At 41.7% G+C, this 19527-nt stretch overlaps 1 protein-coding gene across 6 annotated transcripts in view; it reads right to left on the reverse strand.

Moving 5' to 3' along the window:
- Positions 1-503: 503 nt before the first annotated feature.
- The window catches only part of BTBD7 (BTB domain containing 7), a 50185-nt gene continuing 31161 nt past the window's right edge, over positions 504-19527 (reverse strand). For 3 of the 6 annotated variants that reach the window (XM_030274876.4, XM_072930358.1, XM_041716863.2), the window contains 9 exons: positions 17832-18040; positions 16619-16694; positions 14221-14381; positions 13782-13925; positions 13440-13553; positions 11760-11949; positions 8251-8429; positions 7178-7606; positions 504-5421 (listed from right to left, as the gene is read on the reverse strand). In XM_030274876.4, coding sequence (XP_030130736.3) covers positions 4606-5421; positions 7178-7606; positions 8251-8429; positions 11760-11949; positions 13440-13553; positions 13782-13925; positions 14221-14381; positions 16619-16694; positions 17832-18040 — 2318 coding nt within the window. In that variant the 3' untranslated portion in view covers positions 504-4605. Of the gene's footprint in view, positions 5422-7097; positions 7607-8250; positions 8430-11759; positions 11950-13439; positions 13554-13781; positions 13926-14220; positions 14382-16618; positions 16695-17831; positions 18041-19527 lie in introns of all 6 variants that reach the window. The other 3 variants (XM_072930360.1, XM_072930361.1, XM_030274878.4) reach the window with 3 other exon arrangements.

Consider the following 19527-nt stretch of genomic DNA (forward strand, 5'->3'; position numbering starts at 1 on the left):
TCTGAACTACAGTCATTGCTCTGAAGCAATGAGGCACTTGTTTCTGAGACACAGGCGTAAGGAACAGTCAGCTGGAATAGTCGGCAGGGAAGCTGCAACCTGGGAATGCTGGGAACTGAACACTGCTCTAAGGAGAAAATGAACACACACTTCTTGCACCCAGGGCTGTGCCCAAGGCCCAGCTCTGAGCAGCCCTATTGCCCGTCACAAGGCATGGCCTCAGTCACTCAGGCTCCAGCCAGAACTCACAGAACTACTTTACTGAAATGCTTTTCACTTTCATCAACTGCCTGATCAGAGTGACTAATTTCAAATCCTTCTTTTTCACTGGCTGATACCATATCTTTGGCGTTCACAGCATTACCCCTTTTTTCCCAAGCATTTTCACTTTATTGCTGGGCTCCTTTCCCCCAGGCCTGGTCACTGCAGCCTGGAGTGAGCAGGGCAGGGTGCTGGGTGCAGCCAGGCAGCAGCAGCTCAGGGAAAGCAGCCACACAACCACGTTCTATACAAGCCATTTATTTGAAATGCCAACTATACGTAGGATAAAGTCAGTGTTACATGCTTCTCAGCAACAGTAGAAAAATAGAACCAGTGAAAACCTTTTTACAACTGTAATGGTACTCAAAAGAGAAATGTATTGTTTTACAATGCATCACACAAGACTAGAATTCAAGTTTGGAGGTACCTAAATAAAAATACTATTTTTTTTAAAAAAACACTATGTACAATTGAAGCGTAAACAAGTTTTACAAAGTACTGGTTATGCAGGTTGTAGAAAAAACACTTGCATAGGACATGAAGTCAGTTTAAGAAAGTTTTCTGAGCCTTTAGCATTGAAGGCACTTGACTTTATACCAGTAACAACACAAGGACAAGAAACAAATTCTTAACACTGCCGAGGGCAGGGCTGCCTTCTGGCAGTACAGGTAATTACAGAAACCCCAAATGCGGTTTTACAAGTTTCCCTCTGAGCTGTTCCCTGCATCCAGCAGGGCTCAGCACCACCTCTACCATAGAAGCATAGAATTATTAGAACAGTGCCTCAAACAGCATTAGTGTTCTTTCAAAAAACAAAAACCCCAGAAAAACAACCAAACCAAAAACCCATACAAAACACCCAAACCCCCTTGTGCCCCCACTCTCCCAAACCCAAACCAAAGAAACCCCTGAAGACATACATTTGGGACCAAAACCCAAGGCTTACAAGTACAGGTGGCCACAGCCTTAATTTTCGTAAGTGAAAATCCTTAAGAACAGGAAAATACAACATGAAACTGCCAATCAACACAGCAGTTACTAATACACAACTACAATAATTCTGTGGAACAACAAAACATTTCAAAGGAAGAATGTGTTTTAGGAATTAAGTTACTCATCCATATATTAAGGAAAAGAGGAGTTGGGTTTGGGGAAAGGGGAATAAGACCTTTTTGCATGTTGCTCACTAAATGCAAGTCTGAGCTCTCTTTAATAGAACAAGGAGCATGAGTCTCCTTCATTCAAAAAAACAATGTTTATATCTCTATCCTCAAGCAAAATAATCTGTCATTTCCATCTAATTTATAGAGGGAAAAGGTGTCAATTTCCAGCCTAATCAGAAAGTGCTTCATGTAAACAAGGAGCTTCTGCACCAAAGTTTCAGTAGACAGAGAACAAGGAGTAGCAGGTAGCACAGGTACGTGTGGTGTGCAAGTGAGATGTAGGATGAACACTGGCTTCTGAATAATGCTGCCATGGAACATGGTCTCACCCCGCTGCACATCCCAAGTAGGAAATCCTGCTCCGGACTACAAAAATAAAGTTCCAGTAATTAAAGAAATCCTTCTTTTCCACTTCAAACCAGCTGCCATTAGCTGCCATCTTCTTCCCAATTCAAAATATGTAAGTGAAAAGAGATTGTCTACATGGCCTGATTGTCTTTGTGGCCTCAGAAGGACTTGCCTGTCATTCTGCATCTACTTTTGAAGATGTTATTCATACTCTTTTTTAATAATGCACAGCTCCTGAGACTTCAGAAACAATTTTGTATTCTAAAACACAGACATGTCCTCCCCAGAGGCATTTCTCACCAGCTTATCCAAAGCCAAAGCATTTCATGATTTCCCTCAAACCATAACCTCAAAACTTTTCATCAGCCACACCCGCCCTATATTTCAAGCTTTAAAATTCTATCTATAGATCTCAGTCCCACCTCTGCCCAAGTACACAGTGCCACATCAAACCATGATAATCAAAATAGTTTTCCTGAAGTACATCTATCAGTTTTAGGCAAAAATACTGAGAATAATAAATTTTATGAGGGCAGCTCTGATATTTTAGTAGTTAAACTGCCAACACATACATGATGCAAGTCCAGGGAGTTTCAGGGTTCTTGTGTGTGCTGAAAGTTACTGGTTCTACTGAGCTGGTCTCATGCTGGTGAGGATGAGACCTTTGTGTGCAGTTAGAGCTATGCAGTCAGACAGCACTGTGCTCAAATTTTCAGGAGGAACCCAACGAGCCTCAGCCCCTTAACCTGCAGCAGCACCATCCCCCCACTGACAACTTCTTGCATTTAACAGTGTCCTACACCACTCCCATTGAAATCCCACAGATGGGTGATGAAGCCAGGACCACCCAGTGCCTTGACTGTGGGCAAAAGACAAGATAAAAAAAGCTGACAGAGGAAAAAAAAATAAATCTCCCCTCACTCACAGGACACATCACCTGCAGAGTTTAGGCAAGTTTCTGCTCCAGCCCTACACCATGCTTTCCATGCCTGCACCTCAAAAGGAGCACCTGCAGAACCACCATGGAAGCAGGTCTATAGATATGTCTGCAGGAGACGCAGTTTATTGGTTCAAAGACCAATATCTTAATTCATCTAGAAGCTATCTGGTAGTTTGGAAATGCTGTATTCAATATATTTCAGTAACATTGTGTTGTTACCAGGCCCTCCATACTTCAATGAAATATATTAGGTAAGAATTTGCCATCAACTAAAACCAAAAGTAAAGTTACAGCAAGATTTCTGTTGAACAGTATTAAGCACTTTGAGCTGCAGGAAACAATTCAACCTAATCTTAAAGCAGTCCTTAGGTCACACCTGGGACTATAGTTTTCTGCTATAGGGAAACTCATTACAGAAACTGCATTTAGCCCTCCACCAAACAGGACCTTACCAGCAATCACTACTCTGCAGTGGCATCAGATCCCTATCCTGGATGCAATGGATTTGTTGTTAGAACTGCACCATGAGTATTAAGGATGTACTTCATAATTGCAACCCTTCCCCTGGTGCTCTGCTGAACCCTGCCCCAGTGGCAGGAGCCAACCCAGATCAGCATCTTTCCCTCCTCACATCCTGTTATCAGGGGAATCTCATTTCTGTGCTTTCAAAAAGCAAATCAGGCAATGGAGGTGTAGTTTAAGAGCGACAGAGCTTCACACGTGTTGCTGAAGCAGTGACTCTCACTTGGATTCTGCTCACAGAACAGCTGCCCCTGGGGGCCAGGGGAGGCCAGGCAAGAACGCTGTCACTGAGAGTGAAGCCCTTTTGTAAGCACAGGCAGGAGAAAGCAAGGCCAGGGGCTGTCACCTCGGCACCGCCGGGGAGGGAAGCCCTCCCACGTGTTCAGGCAACAGCGAAGGCTCCGAGCCTCGTCTTCCTGACACTCCACGAGTTAGCAGGAATCCGCTCATCTGGTCTTCGCCTACCCACGGATGAGCAGCTGGAAGAACAAGTAATTACTGTAATTTTTACAGTATTTCTAGATTTATTTCTAAATGGGCAAATCAGCAATTTTAGTCTGTCTAGTAAGTGCTTCCTGCTTCCAGGTGATCATGGAGTCCTCCATGGTCACAGCCAAAACAAAAGTAAACAGACTCATACTGTTATATTCCAGTGAATTTCAAAGGAACTTGAATTCCTAAATATCCCTCTGGATTTTTAAAACCTCAAATATAATTTTTGAAGTGGGTTTGCTATGCATACAAAGATAAGACCAGCTGGCAGATCTTTTCAAACAAAATATTAGATTGGATTCTCGCCATAGTCGTAAAAATCAGGAAGATTTCAATCTAACCAACCAAACAAAAAAATCCAACTAAAAATGTAGGTTTTTTGATGTGCTGTTCTTTGGAATTCCTATAATTAAAAAATAAACGCACTGTTATTATCTCATAAGAAAATACATTTCATAATGTGCAAACCAATGCACATAGAGAATCAGCATGTGAAAGGGTAAATGCAAAAGTATGAAAATACAGTCCTTTAAATGTGACATTAAAGTTTAACATATTAGTACAAAACTAATACACTAAAATAGATGTACAGGTGCAAAAGGCTACCAGGTTGTAGAAAAAAGGTACCAGTTTCTGTTTTTTTAAAAGGCTTAATTAAATCTGCTCCAAAAAAAAATTGCAACAAAATAAATCCAGAAGCAGCATTAAAACCAAACTGATAACATGCTGTCTCTAAAAAAGCAATGTATGTACAAAACAAGTGAGCAAAGCTGAACTTTTCTGCTGGCATGAAAATTTCTCTGACAGAAGTCAGGCCAAAAGTTGCAAGGAATGGGATGTTTACAACTCTTAGGCACAGAGAAATAGTGGAGGTTGCTTTCATAGGGCAGATTTTTTGTACAGGAAGTCTGGTTTATTTGGAGACCTCCTTCCTCTGCTTACTCCATCTTCCCTTTCCAAATCTGCATTTCTCTGTGCTCCGTGTTCCAATGGCTCATCATCTGCCAGTCTCCTACTGGGTCTCTCTTCTGGCACATCAGAGTTGTATGCAGAGAGTGAAGGTCTGTTGGAGGTCAGACCATAGGTTAAATCTGTTTCCATTTTTGCTCTTCCCCTGACATGAACGGGGCCATTCCCAGCATTTTCCTGGGTAGCCAGTGCCAAGTCCAGTCGCTGGGGAGGCTGTTCTAAGACATCGAGGTGTATTGGCTCGTTCTTTTGTCTGTGTTGATGCCCATCTTGTGAGAGCAGGTACTCCCTCCTAGAATCCTCTTGCTTTTTAGGAGATATCTGGGAAGGTAGATAGGCTGACTTTAAGCCACTTGGTGATGCCTTATTGTGGCTGTACAAATCTGGGCCAAAATAAATGCCTTGTGAAGGTGAAGAACTGTGCCTGTTGGGTGCTGGAGTAGAGGGTCTGCATGCAGCATTAGAGAAGTCATAGAAGTCAGGATATTCCTGCGGGTTTTCTCGAGCATCTATTTTTTGCTCTATTGCATGTTTTTTCCGAGAAGTAGGCATGTGTCTGTTCTGAATGCATGAAATGTGCTGGGGTGGGCCGGGCCCTACCTCTGTAACCGCCTGGCTTAGCTCCGTGTCCACCGTGAGCTCTGGTAATCTTCTGTCTTTCAAAGACATTGCTGACACACCCATTGCGATGTCTGGCATCAGTTCATTTAGCAGGGGCTGAGTACACTGGAAAAGAAAAGAAATTGGTCCATGGAAACAAAGACAAGAGCTAAACACAAACTGTATTTAGGATAGTTTTTGTAATTCAAAAAGGCATTTCCTTAATTTACTTTAGTCTCGACAACTTCAGCCTGCAAGTTTCCTGCACTGTTTAAAGAACACATCTATCCACCAACCTTCACCTTCCTGCTTCTTTCCTTCATGAAGCTGTTGTGTCACAGTTACAGCTCCTCTTAAATGCATCTTGCCTTTAACATGCAGTAAAGGACACTGTACTGCTGAACTTCTTAAAGGTAGGCTTTAAGCTTTTAAGCCATTTAAAATTATCAATCCAAAGAAGGTACTTGGTGCAGAGTCTAACAAATGGTTTGTCACAGCACACAGTTCCAGTGCAGGGAAGCCACAACACACATGTGTCATCTCTATAGACACAACCCTTCTGCTTCCCCATTTTAAAGTAAGTAAACTGCAAATGTGTATGCAGGACAGCCTCAGGACTTGGGGGAGCATCAGTTACAGGGCTCACTAGGATCCACAGAGTATGTGGAAGCTGCTGCAATGGCATTCTTCTCACCTACCCCATGTTTGCCTCAGTGCAGAATTGTTCATATTACAGCCTTCCAGAGAGGAGAGTGAGAATTTCTACTTGCACGTATAATTTCTCATTAAAGCAACTTTAGCAAACACTGATTAACAGTAACTCACAAACTGCAGAAAGAATACAGAACAAAAATATCACCTATATTAAGCCTATGCTCCCCCTTGCATTACTTACGGACATGTTCTAGCAGAACATTTAGTTTCCTTAGGGAAGTCAGTATTGATCAAAGGAGAGTGACATGCTATGAATCCCACCTCTGACCAAACAATGGCACACATTTCTAATGTTTCACACATTTCTAGTGCCCCAGCTATGCACTGACAGTTTTTTCACTGCAGAAATAAATTATTAAATTCTTCATTCATAAAGCTATGTCTTTACTGGATATCTTATAGTCAATTGGTTTTATTGCATCATATTGTAGCTCAGCAACTATAATGACTGCTTTTAAATACCATAACAAAGTCCTTTGTATCAGCAATTACCAATTTCTGCTTGTCAATTCCTTTTCAAATATTTCTCAGCTGTAAAGCTTTCATACTCTTCAACATGTATAAAGGTAACCTGTTTACTTCAGACCACTTACCTGTAAATAGCCAAAATATCCCCACTACTTCTACCTGTTAATTACAGTGTGCAGTCCACTACTGAAGTTGGCTTATGCTTTATTTTAGTGTAGAGCAAACTACATTTGCTACACAAGGGGCAGCTGAGGTCACTTGGTCTCTTCAGCCTAGAGGAGACTGAGGGGAGACCCCTCTGCAGTTACAACTACCTGTGAGAGGAAGAGGAGACACTGATCTCTCTTGTGACCAGTGACAGGACTGAAAGGATCTTCACCCACAGGGCGGCTGGACACTGAAACAGACCCTGTGGCTCTCTTCCAACTCAGGATATTCTGTGATTCTACAATTTCAGAAGATTCCTGAGTGCCATTTGCCCCTCCAATAATGCTCCTGCCCTGGAATGTTCATTCTCCCAGGGATTAGGGCACGCCTTTGCGATAGAGAATGCTGACAGTTCGGCAGAAAAACCTCCTAACCAACAAAGACACTGATTTTATTTAACAAAGCCAAGTTACCTCATCATAAGCATTCTCTCCAGTTCCTTCGATGAGGTACTTTGAGAAATAGGCAAAAGAGGAGAAATCCCAACACTTACTACTTGTTTCTCAGCTGCCATCACTGCCGCTGCCGCCGCCACGGTCTGGCGGCCCAGAGCCGCGGTGTTGGTGCAGTCGGGAGGCGCCGCCTTGGCGCCGGGCAGGTACACGGGAGGGGCAGCCTTGGGGGCGGTCCGCGAGTGGAACAGCGAGTGGTTGCAGGGGTAAGAAAAGGAACGGGAGGGATGTTGACTTGGCACCCTTTGTTTCCAGCCCACTTTGAACTGGTTGTGAATAGGAGTTGCTGGTGGGTGGTATGGAGGTGGAGGAGGGGGCAGTGGTGGATGGAAGGCCACGAAAGAGTCCAGTTCTGTAAACATGGTTTCTGCAGTGGGAGTGCTGTTGACGCGACATCGTCCAGACTGTCTCACTGTCAGCAGTGGGCTTTCATCCCCAAATCGCTCATCGGGAAAGAATTTGTGAGGATTCTGCAAAAGTAAAATGCCCAGCATGTTACAAGACAAATTAGGAAGACATCCAGAAAAATCTCCCCAACTAATGCTCTCAGAAACATGCTAATACAGTAACTGCCTGCCTGTGCTATGTACAAGCTCACCAATACTCAAGGTGACTACAGCTACCATGCAAAATGGATTAGTGTTTTATTAAAATAAGGCAAGAAGCAGCATATTCACTGTAAGCTGACCAACAATTGCATGTGCTTTAGCACCAGTGTATAAACAGAAGAGAGATTTTCAGTTTCCCAGTCCTGACACAGTGCAGACCTACAGCATAAGCTACCACTTTTTCGCCTCTCTGTTTTAAGAATAAATAATAATCTAGGTTTCATGTTATGGTTCTACTGTTCTCATCCACTCTCTCTTAAGCAGTTTTATTTTGTCCCCAAAATTTGTGTCAATAAGAACCTCCTGAATGGCAATGACTCTTGGAAAAACTATTTATGCATTGCACTTACAGCTTTATAAAATCACATACATAAAATGCAACTGGCATTTGCACCTAGACAGTCATGCAGGCATTTCAAAGCACTTGTGTGCATACACAGCAAGCATTCTCTACTGCAGAGAACACAATCAAGCCCTTCATGTTCCTACACAGCCATCCTTCATACCTGCAGGAGCTCAGCAGCAGCGTCAGAAAGCCCGAATTCCCGCAGCACACGGATCTGGATCTCGTAACTGACGGTGGCGCCTTCCCCGCAGTTCAGAGCGTAGGCTCGCTGCACCTGCTCCGTGTGGCGCAGCTCCTGCAGCCGCCGGATCATCTCTTTCACAACCAGGAGACTGGGAACTGCAGGGATAACAGAGAGTGGGGTGGGCATAAGAGAGTCCTTTTTATCCAACTCTAAGTAAGTTTGATTGCAATGGTTGGATTGATTCAGAAGGAACAAAATCTAACATCAGGCTGCCTTGGCTTTTGTTTTTTTTTTTTAAGAAGCATTCTGCCAAAACTGTTTAACTTACACATGTTCCATGGAGCATCATTAAGCCACATGGGATAACACACATAATACAAATGATAAAAACATACACCACTTCTCCAGCTTCTGCTAGAATGAGCCACAAATACAGCTTTCTTTGTAAACCCCTTATGATGCAGGAATTCCATGATTTGAAGGTGGAGGCAGGATATCTTAAATAACAACTGAATGTTCCCTACTGAATTGCACGAGCCAAGAATTCATTGATTTTTTTTGGCATATACTTCATACTTCTAAAGCAGTTCTATAATCAAAAGACCATAACACCAGTATGTAACTAGAGAAAGGGCATTTTACAAAAGTTACATGAACTGTAAGCCAACAAAAACCTGTTAAAATTATGTTGTTTTATGCAGTCACATTGAAATAATTTTTTAAAAACCATTCCAAAAGAAAGTCATGTATAATTTTGGGTATTTAGCCTGTTGCAAAACTTTCTCATGCCACTTCTTACTGCTTTTTGATGGTGAATTATATTTCTCTGTGGTGTTTCTGTCCTAAGGAAAATGCGCATATAAACAGAGAAGACAAATCCAGATCTCTGAGTGTGTAAATTCTGGTGTCTGATCCTTTACCAGCTTTACAAGTGTTTTATGTATTACCATGACCAGATATCCGTAATGAAAACTCATAAAAATTAAACAGATCATACAGCAAGAACAGTGTGAAAAGACATTTGCATTGCAGAGAAGGAGAAACACCACACAATTACGACTGGTCCCAATTTCACAAAATTTACATCAGCACATGAAGAAGTATATGTGTGCAAAATATTCCCTCCTTCAATGGAGTTCCTGTTCTGAGAGGAGAGGGAAGGAACCCATTCTAACCAGTCCTCAAGGCTTGTAAATAAGTCCTCTACCCTCCACACACTTAAATTATTCTGAAAAAGCCTGATTTAGCAGCCAGATGTTTAGCTAGAGCCAGCATTTTGCTAATACTTAATAAAGAGGATCTAAGAGAAGTCTGAAGCAGTTCTCCAAACTAGTAGGCATAAAAAAGATAGAAGGTTTTCATTAAAAAATACTGTCTTCTCAAACCCTGGTTTGGTTTGGGTTTTTTTTTTACTTTTATTCATATGAAACACATGGAAGAAAGATCATGTATATAAAAAAATACAGTTATCTCAGCTGCAAGATTTCTAATTCAGACTGAAACTGGAAAATGCATAAAGAAGCCCAACCACTTGCAGAACCTGGCCTCAAGTTAGAGCAGGCTTCAGCTGAACTCATTTTACAATAGTGCTGCAGGAAGAGCACTAAAACACACTGCCAGCAGGTTTGTGCAAATAGAGTCCTCAGGCAGAGGGTGCAAGCAGAAGGCAGGGACAGACGGGGAGCCCCAAGCTGTGAAGCACCCCCTGCTCTGAGCCCGGCCCAAGGGCGCAGAGGCGATGCTGCCCAGCTCTCCCCTGGCGCTCCCTCTGTGCTTCAGGATGGATCCCTGTACAAGTTAGAGGTTGGGACAGGCTTTAATCTCCTCACACTAAATGGGCCCTACCTACCCATTCTAGCAAAAAGGCACTGGCAAACCAATCAATTCTTTTGCTTAATTACAGGACTAAGTAAAGCAGACAGTTGCCAGGACACAATTCCTGCGCTCCAACTACTGGCCAGGCTCAGAGCCCATTTTTGTGCTCAAATCAAGAGACTGGCAATAATTCCTGCCTATTAAATTGTACAGAACCAAAACGCAGGGGAGTTTCAGATTGGTCAAGATGTGTCTCGTGCTTGCCAACAGAGACAGTTTTTTCAAGAACATGAGAACTTTGGCAAAACACTGAAGACCTCTGAGAACCTGCTGCCTTTCTCAAATTCTTTGGAAATTAGAATTGAGCAAAGTGTTATCAAAGTCCTATCTTAAATGAAATAGTTTATATTCAATTCATGCTAAGTATATTTACACTTTTCTGGGAGGGAAGTCTAAATACTATAATGCACTGCTGAGATGCCACAGTTTTGCTGAGAGCTACAGATTTCTAAAGAAACAATTGGTACTTTTATCAAATTTTTCAAACAGAAATTTTCAGAAGCTCATTTTCAGCTTTATCAAGTTTCTTCCCAGACTACAAGAAGTAAAGAGATCAAAACTGTTCTACAAATTTTCCTAGAAATCTTATAACCAAACACTGTTTCCAATCTTCCTAACACTTCAAATTAAATTCTCTTGCACCAATTTCAATCCATTACTTTGGTCCTGGGTCTAGCATCTGTAAGAATAGTTTATCTATTTCCTCTCAACACAGCTGACTGAAGAGATACATAATTGATATACAAAGAGATTATAAAATGGGGAATGCCATAGGCACAGTATTTTCTGTCACTGAATTAAAATTTAATCTTGGTCATTTAGCTATTTAATCCTGCCCTCCAAAACATCCACTAACCCTGCCAACTTGCCATCAATTGCAAGTTTTGCCAGTGTTTTCTCTATGCACACTGAGTATTAATAGGACAGGGGAAAGACAGGAAGAGTTAGATGCTTTAGAACTCCACTAGATAAATTCTTCCAGTCTGACACCAAAAGATCACATGCATAAATGACAAAATACATTTAGTATATATTTTCCTGGCTTGCCTATGGGGAATGTCACACCAATCACCCTGAAGTCAAGAGAGGCCATATTTACTTGAGCCTATAAAATGTACTCTGACACATTCTTCCACAAGGAATTAAGTTGGTTTGGCTTCAAAGCTGAAGTGGATTTGGTAAATTGAAGTGAATGTGTTTTGAGTTCTCATTTCCAGTACTTTTCTGGCATACTGAGTTCAGCTGATTTCCTTACAAGTTATGTTCTCTGGCTTTTGATTTTTGAAAGAAATTTTCCAGACTCACAGATCTTACCTATATTGGACAATTGGTTTGTAGAAAACTGAGAACCCTATAGAAAATTCTGAGAATAGAGAGCCAGGCTCCAGCAAGTGTTCTACCTGTTTAACCAGTCCCAGGGTTTTGTTTACTCTGCCATTCAAAACCAGTTAATGTCTTTAGGACAGACCAAAGCAGAAGGACTACTCCTGGTGCAGAACTACTCTCCAAGGAAATGGTGGAGTTCAATAACTGACACTCACTCCCCCCAGGCCCAAGCACCCACACGCTCCCAGGAGCTCACTCGGCACGGGAAGCCATCAGCAGCTCACCTGGGATCTCGTTGGCTATGACTGAGGGAGGACTGGCCTGGTTGGTGCTGACTTGCTGGTGGGTGATGACGTGGCAGCACTGTGGCACCGCGTTGTTCACCATGTACAGCGTGTCGGGCACGTTGGACATGCGCACCATCCGCAGGCGGACCAGGTCCGTTTGCTCCACCATCATCTCGTCCAGCACCGACTGCAACGACAGCACCAGAGCCTCGTGAAGGCACTGCACACACCCGCTGCACTGCTGCCAGCACAGCCCCAGAGACACAAGTCCCACCATGTCTGCACCACAGTGACTTTGTCATGTCACAAACAACACCATCATTAACATCAGCATTTTCTATTCCGTTTTCCAGTCATCATCATAGCTGAGTTTGAGCTAAGAGCAGGCAGAAGAATAGTTTGGGAAGGATGCTTTCTTTACTTTACCCTGTCAGATTAGAACTGACCTACTCGAAACCAGACCCTCTGGACTTAAAAAAATTCCTGCCTATGAGTCTCAGCTTTCTGTGCCATTGAGTAGAAGGCACCAGCCTGAAAATGAAACGTTTTCCTCAGACATCTAAAGAACAGAAAAAGATTTATGCCTACCCTTTGAAGATTCTTACTTAAGATCAAATGAATTTATTTCAAAAAATGGGAGACTAGCAAAAAAAAAATAAATATCACTCATTCACAATTTTTTTATTTCACAATAATTAAACTATCTATAGGAGGACTAAAGTTACCAGAGACTATGTATGAGAGTCCTCCCTCTAAGGTTAAAAAGCCTTAAAATTATTTTAAAATATTAACAGCATAATATGAAACCAGTACTAACAAGCAGGGATTCTGACGGGGGTATGGGGGTTGTAAGAATTCACTGTTTATTCTGGATAAATACTAAAGCACTCCCATAGTCTATACCTGAAAACTAAGACTAAAAGCTTTTATCACATTTTTGTTAGTTTTAGCAATCCAAGATCCAAAGAGAACATTTTAACCAGCTAATCCTCCTTTGCTATTTTAGTGCCACTTGGTGCTCTCTAACTGCTGTGCCCAAATGCAAAGCAGTTTTATTTCTTGCCTTCCCTCAAAGAGGATATTAATAACAGCTCATATCTTTAAAAAACATTTTCTCTCCTAGGCACAGGGTAAAAGCTCCACATTCACCCGAGCAGATGTCAGAGTCTGTAGGTGATGTGGATGTACACAGCTTCACCTAATCCTCTTGTTCTGTTGTCACCTCCACTGCTGGGACTCATAAGCTCTCAAGTCAAGTCAGAGCCACCTGAAGTGGCAGCATTGGTCAGTGACACAAAAGACTCCCATTCTGTCCAACAGAACGTGGCACATTCCTGTCCCACACAGCACCATCTCCACCCTGCCACTAAACATCACCACCAGAGATGCTACAAGACCTTCAGCTTGACAGTGCTCATGCAAGAAATTAAACAGGGAAGCGACTGCTTGAGAGGGAAACAAATTCATTCAAATTGGACACAGGATATTTATTCCATTTTGCGGAGGATCACAAGATTTTGGGTATGTTCTGATTTAAACAAGATGATGAAACATCAGTCCTCTGCCGAGTGGAATAGCAGTTCTCCACCCAGCTGTGGTGGGAGCTGGGGAGCCTGAAAGAGCTGGCTGGCACCAAGGTTGCTGACTAGCTGCAGACTGGGACTCTCAGGCTCTCACCTTGCCATCCGCCTGCCAGGAGGGCTGCCGAGGAGCTGGGCCGGCAAACTGGCTGGAAACCAGGGAGGTTTCCCTCAGAACGCTGCTTTGTTTCCGGTGGAATTTCATCAAGATCTGTCTCGCAAACATTTCAATTTCGACAAAAAAAAATTTTGTTGAAATTTTTCTGACCAGTTCTAGAGACTTGAGCCTGATGATCAATCTTGTAAGTCTTGTTAAACTGAAAATGTTAGTATTTTAGGCCAGTACATGTAAAGAGACAAAACATCCCAAAATCTTTCCCTCTTTACAGAACCCCCTGATGACTCCAATCTGAGAACAGTTAAGTGTTGCTGATATTACCTTAGCCTCCTCCACATATGGTGAGAACAGTCTTGGCCGCACATATATTCCAGCATTTTTTTGCCGCAGCCAGGCATTTGACTTTCCACCTTCTGATGTTGGTAGCATGTCTGAAGGAGGAGTACTAATCAGGCCTCTCTTCATCTTTAAGAATCAAGAAAGAGTTTTTTAAATATTAATATGGTAAAAATTTGCAATAAATGCATTCTTTACACTGAATCCTTACACCACTTTTTTTTTTTTGCCTTTTGATAGATTTAAAGAACACAAAACCTAACCAGAAAAAGAGTCTTACACATCTGTTACTCTCAATGATAACATTTTTAGAAGTTAATCCTTAAAATAAACAAACAAAACTAACACCCACCAAAGCTAAAAAACCCTCACACCTGAACACTTTAACTTGCAGAGATGTATTTGTATGAGACTACTGACTTACTGCATCACTCAGTACTTCACTATTCATGGGTAAGATGTGCTCAATGCGGACAAAAGGTAAAAGTGGAGACAGGATCTCCCTCAGCTCTTCAATGTCAAGATCTCTCCTCTTCACACCTCTTTTATTCACACTGTGAGCAGTACCACTGAGTAAATTAGGCTCTGTGGGAAGGAACAAGACATGCTAAGTTTGTATCAGAAAATTTAAAGAGGATAGTGGGAGGCACAGGGCTTACCTTACAGGGAAGGTTAAAGAAAAGGAAGGAAAATTCTCATTTTATATCAGTAGGGCTCATCAGCACTATTCCACAAAACTAACAACCCAACATGGCACAGGGTGGTGGCTTAGTCAAAGGTTGGACTACATGATCCTGGAGGTCTTTTCCAACCTAAATGATTCTATGATTCTACCCCATGCCTTAAAATCTTAGATGAAGCATCCACAGACAGGTTCAGTTCACACCTGCATGGGTCATGGGCACAGCTGCCAGTTTCAAAGCGTAAGCCAGACAGAAAACACAAAAATAGCATTTGACATAGACATTTGGAAAGCTCTATGAAGAGCTATGCCATGAAAGCAGTTGTACCTCCCTGCCAGCAGTTCCCCCAGGGACTCTCCAGTAGCACCTCAGCCTTTCCCCAGCAGTTTTCAAGGACACTTTCTATCAATTAAGGTCTGAAGAGGCCTCAGGGATACATTATTCTAGCTTCCTTGAGTAACCCACCTCAGTAACATAGTGTCAAGCCCTCTCAAATTGCTCTCACCGTCACAGGACACTTATTGTACCAGAAGTGACATCTTCCTGGAGACAGCAAGATGACCGTGCAGCCCACATGTGTATTTTAGATATTGTACCCAACCTGAGTGTGACTGACTAGATTCCCTCTTTGAGGAAACCTATCAAACATACCCACCTTCCCTCAGTACATGCAGCTAAAGTTTTGGCCACGGCTCACTACATTCTCTAATGCTTTGTGGCATTGACACCATCACACATTCAGAGCTGTAATACAAGGAGTGTCGCTGAAGAATTTAAATGAAATTACTAGACTAAATCTGTCTCTAATCTGACAGAATTTGGCGTCACCATTATTTCTGCTTTTGCTTATTGTGTTTTCTGATGATCCCAGATTAGAGATATGAGCTGTTTACTCAATGAATGCCAGAGGAAGAAGCTGGGCAGTGATCCCAAAGGAGCAGCTTCTGCCCCAGCCCAGATCTGTTATTCTTTAACGGGCTCCATTATGTTCCAATGTGCCCTAGGACAAACACTTGGAAAATCCTGTTTTGGAAATAGGTAAATACTTTCTCAGGACACTAGAAGCACATCCTTTAACTAACTTTTTGTTGCATTTCATAAAACATGTCCATGACAAAGCAGTTATATTGCAAGCAGTCATAGTGGATTTCAGAAGCATAGCCAGCCTTCCCAAGGAAGTAGTTACACCAGCATTGCTCTCTTTTTACTCAGGCAGCCTCTTCCCTTTCTGTTCCTCTTGTGGCATTATGTGATTGACACTCGGTAGTGCAGATGAACTACAAGATCCTATCATTTGTAATTTGGGACATAAATGTTTAACGTAATTCCCACATCCAACACGTGTAAGATTGCCCTTGAAGTTACCACTGTAGCAATAATGTGCATCTAGGCTCATAAAAATACATTTACATCTACTTTAGGGAAAACACTGGTGACACTTGTTGGCTTGTTTCTCACTACCACAGATTCCTATCAGAGAGACACACTCAAAACTGAAGTGAAAGGCTGACACAGTAAACTAAGTAAACTCACTACTGTGAGAAGCCTGCATAACAAGATACTGCAGAGGGGTTTATTTGATGAATTAGTTACAAGAAAAGTAATTCTGAGACAACAGAAAACCAACAAGACTTCAAAATCAGACAGTCATAGAGGTTGAAAGGACCTCAAAAGTTTAGTTCAGTCACAACCAGTGCCCTCTTCCCACACCTCCCCAGGTAAGGTACAACACATTGCCCTTCACTGCATCCAGCTGGGCAACCTGTGCCAGTGTCTGACCATGTTCACAGTTTCTTGTATTTCAGCTGGTGCCTCACTGCCTCTCATCTTGTCCTGGGTGCCAAGAGAAAAGTGCTGCTCTATTTTCTTTGCTTCCTGGCATTAGATATTTATAGACTCTGCTAAGATCCCCTCTAAGTCTTTTCTTCTTCAGGCTAAACAGTCCCATCTCTCTCAGAATGCTGTGTTCTCATTTTAGGTAACAAAACCCTTAAAGAAAGCAAGAGCATTTGCTTTGTTTTGACTACACAAGGGACAAAGTAGATTCAATTTCCCTAAGTTACAGAGGACTCACAAAATAGAACTGCCATAAATTTTGGTTTATTTGGTTTAGTACTGCATGGTTTAAAGGATTCTCACCTCGATCTGCTATCCTCTTCATCAACTGGTGTTCTCCCCATTTAATCAGATATTTAAGAATATCTTGTTCACTTGCCTGTAGAAAGAGGAAGTCAGTAATCTGTACATGCTTAATGTCACATGCACACACACAAAAGAAAAAAAAAATCACAGGTCTTTTACAGGTCTAAAGAAACACAGTTGCACCTAAGTATTTGCACTTTATGATCTGCTTACCACTTTCTTCTAATATTTAAAGCTGTACTACAGGTATATCACCACCATAATTTCTACATTCATATTACTTACTGAATCCCTAGGAAGAGGAAGAAGTTTTGTACAGAAGGAAAAATTGTATTCAGTATGGAAACTTACAGCTGTGAAGTTTGAATTACTAAATTTAATTAAAAGGGGCAGTTCTACTTCTGGGCTTTTCAAACTTTTGTTTAACATGACAAATTCAGCAAAATTAGCGCTCATGGAAGATCAACAGTAGTATAAACTAATTTCTGAAATGCTTCAAGTTAACAAAGCTTTTTAAAAAACACTTTAAATTATCTCTAGCACTTAATCCTTTACAAAAAAAATAAGACTGAGATGAATGCATTAAAAAAAAATACAGTAACCTTTAAGCTATTAAGGGGTGGTCATAATTTTAAAGATATCTCCCCTGAAGAGCAGTAAAAATCCAGAATCTTTGTTGGCCAGTACAGTTCCCTCTCCCAAAAACCACACAATCACTGAAGGCAAGTAATTTTAAAAAAATTGTGCAATACTTGTCAGAGATGGTATTTTTCTCTTTCCATGAAAATAAATTGAGTTTTCAGAACCATTTCAAGTTTGTTAGCTCCCACAGCCCCAAATGAGCATGTGTTGTTACAGCAAAACTATTTCCACCACGTAATTTTATAAATCTCTTAAACAGTTGAGGCAAGTATTAGATTCAGAAATGCTTTGTTTAAAATAATTTGCATGCATTTATAAACTATTATTAGACTTCTAAGCAACAGCATATACCACATTTGGGTTGTGTTACAAGCCAAGAACGTAACAATTTTCTTAATCACTACTTCCATTTAATTTTTTTTACATATTACAGAAGGAATGCTTAGTGTGTACAAGCTCTCTTCAGCCTTCAGAATTAAAAATCAACTACTGCCAGGCATTTCCAATAATGGTATAACACATCCTGCTAGTTGTAGCAGGACCAGCTGTATTCTGCACTGCTGGTTACCTGCAAATAGTCAGACTGAATAGCTGTGAGCAGGTGGTCCTTGCTGAGTTCGTAGAAGACCTCTGAAGTCATGACCTGGGTAAACTCCTCACAGAGGAAATGCAGTGCTTGGCGATGCACCCACTTGGAGCCGTAGGGCTGAGAGCTCCACTTCAGAATGGCAATCAGGGTGTCCAGGGAGATGCTCTCAGCAATAATATCTTCACAGCCTGACAAACAAGGGCAGCAATCAACAGTGTGGTTACAGAGGCACTTTGACCCCGAAGGAATAATACATGTAGCTCAATCTGTAATAGGAAGGGTTATGTACACCCAGTGAGAGTAAAGACAGGTGCCCTACAGATCAAGGTTGAAAACATGGTTGTATTTTGACTAGAAGTACAATAATTTCTATTTTAAGTTTATGACTCCAACTATACAGTTATTCACTTTTTAAAGGCACATGAAGCATCATGACTGCTGGCATGCCTGGATAAACAACTGGAAAGCTAGTTCAACCCAATCAGAACCCTCTTTGGTAATCTGAGTGTTTAACACATTTTAACATTGAGAATTTGAGTCACTATTGTTCACAGCAGATTTACAGAAACCCAAGAACTGTAACAAAGGTGGGATTTTTGCCTGTATCATGTTGCTCATGGACGCTCCTGAGACAGAACATGCAGAGAAGAAACACAAGCTATAACAGTGCTGGTACTCAGCTACTCAGTACAGGATGAGGGCAGCAAAGCATCATTTTCTGAGTCACAGAAAAGGCAGGAAGCAGTGGATGGCTGCTCCAGGCCACCAGGATGGCCTCAGTATTCAGCCAGGCACAGAGGGTGCCAGGACAGGGAGCGCATTCTCTGACAGGGAAGCAGACGGGAGGCAGACTTATGGAGAGTCTGCCACACTTTTTTCCTACCCCCTGCTTTATTAGGATTTACTCTTTCACAGGGCACACATGTTCTGAAGGAGAGTGAGTATAATTAAAACTCCTGAAGGGAAATGGAGCTGATTTGGAAGAAATGAGGGAAGACATGCTGTGGGAAGGCTGAAAACATGGGTACTTGAGACTAGGGAGTTAAGAGAGATGGTGCCACAACGTTGATAACTTGAAGTCTCCAACAGCACTTTGTTGACTTCATTTGTACATCTGGTTTAGCACAAAGATAGCAATTTAAAGAAAAGAATTCTCAGAATTATACATTCCAGTCTCAACCCACTTCAGCCACAAAATTACAGCTGTTCCTATAAGAGGTCCCCAGACAGTTCAGAGCTACATGTCCACACTGCAATTTACTTCTTATACATCATAATTTTTCTCTCAGTTTCAAAGATACCTAAAAACTAAACTTCGGGACGTGTATTCCATTACTGAGCTCTTGAAATAAGCTGAGTAAAAACGTGTTCAGCACAGTAATCTCAACCCTGGTCAAGACCAAGACAGGTCTCCTGATGCTATATATTTTGGTGTTGGCTGCATACAGATGAAACACACTAGCAACAATTAACAGAAATAAAAGAAAAATCTTACTTTTCTACATAGGGCAGTGTTTATTCCATTTCCATTGTAACTAATAATGTGAAAGATATGGAGTAGGTAGTAACAAGTGAACAAGCTTTTTCAAGTAGGAGGGAATCTGTCAAAGGAGCTACTACTTAGAAGTCACTAAAATGGGAATTTAAACAGGAGGGTAAAGAAGGTAGTAGAAAG

This window comes from Taeniopygia guttata, chromosome 5 (genome assembly GCF_048771995.1).
Source record: "Taeniopygia guttata chromosome 5, bTaeGut7.mat, whole genome shotgun sequence".
Lineage (NCBI taxonomy): Eukaryota > Metazoa > Chordata > Aves > Passeriformes > Estrildidae > Taeniopygia > Taeniopygia guttata.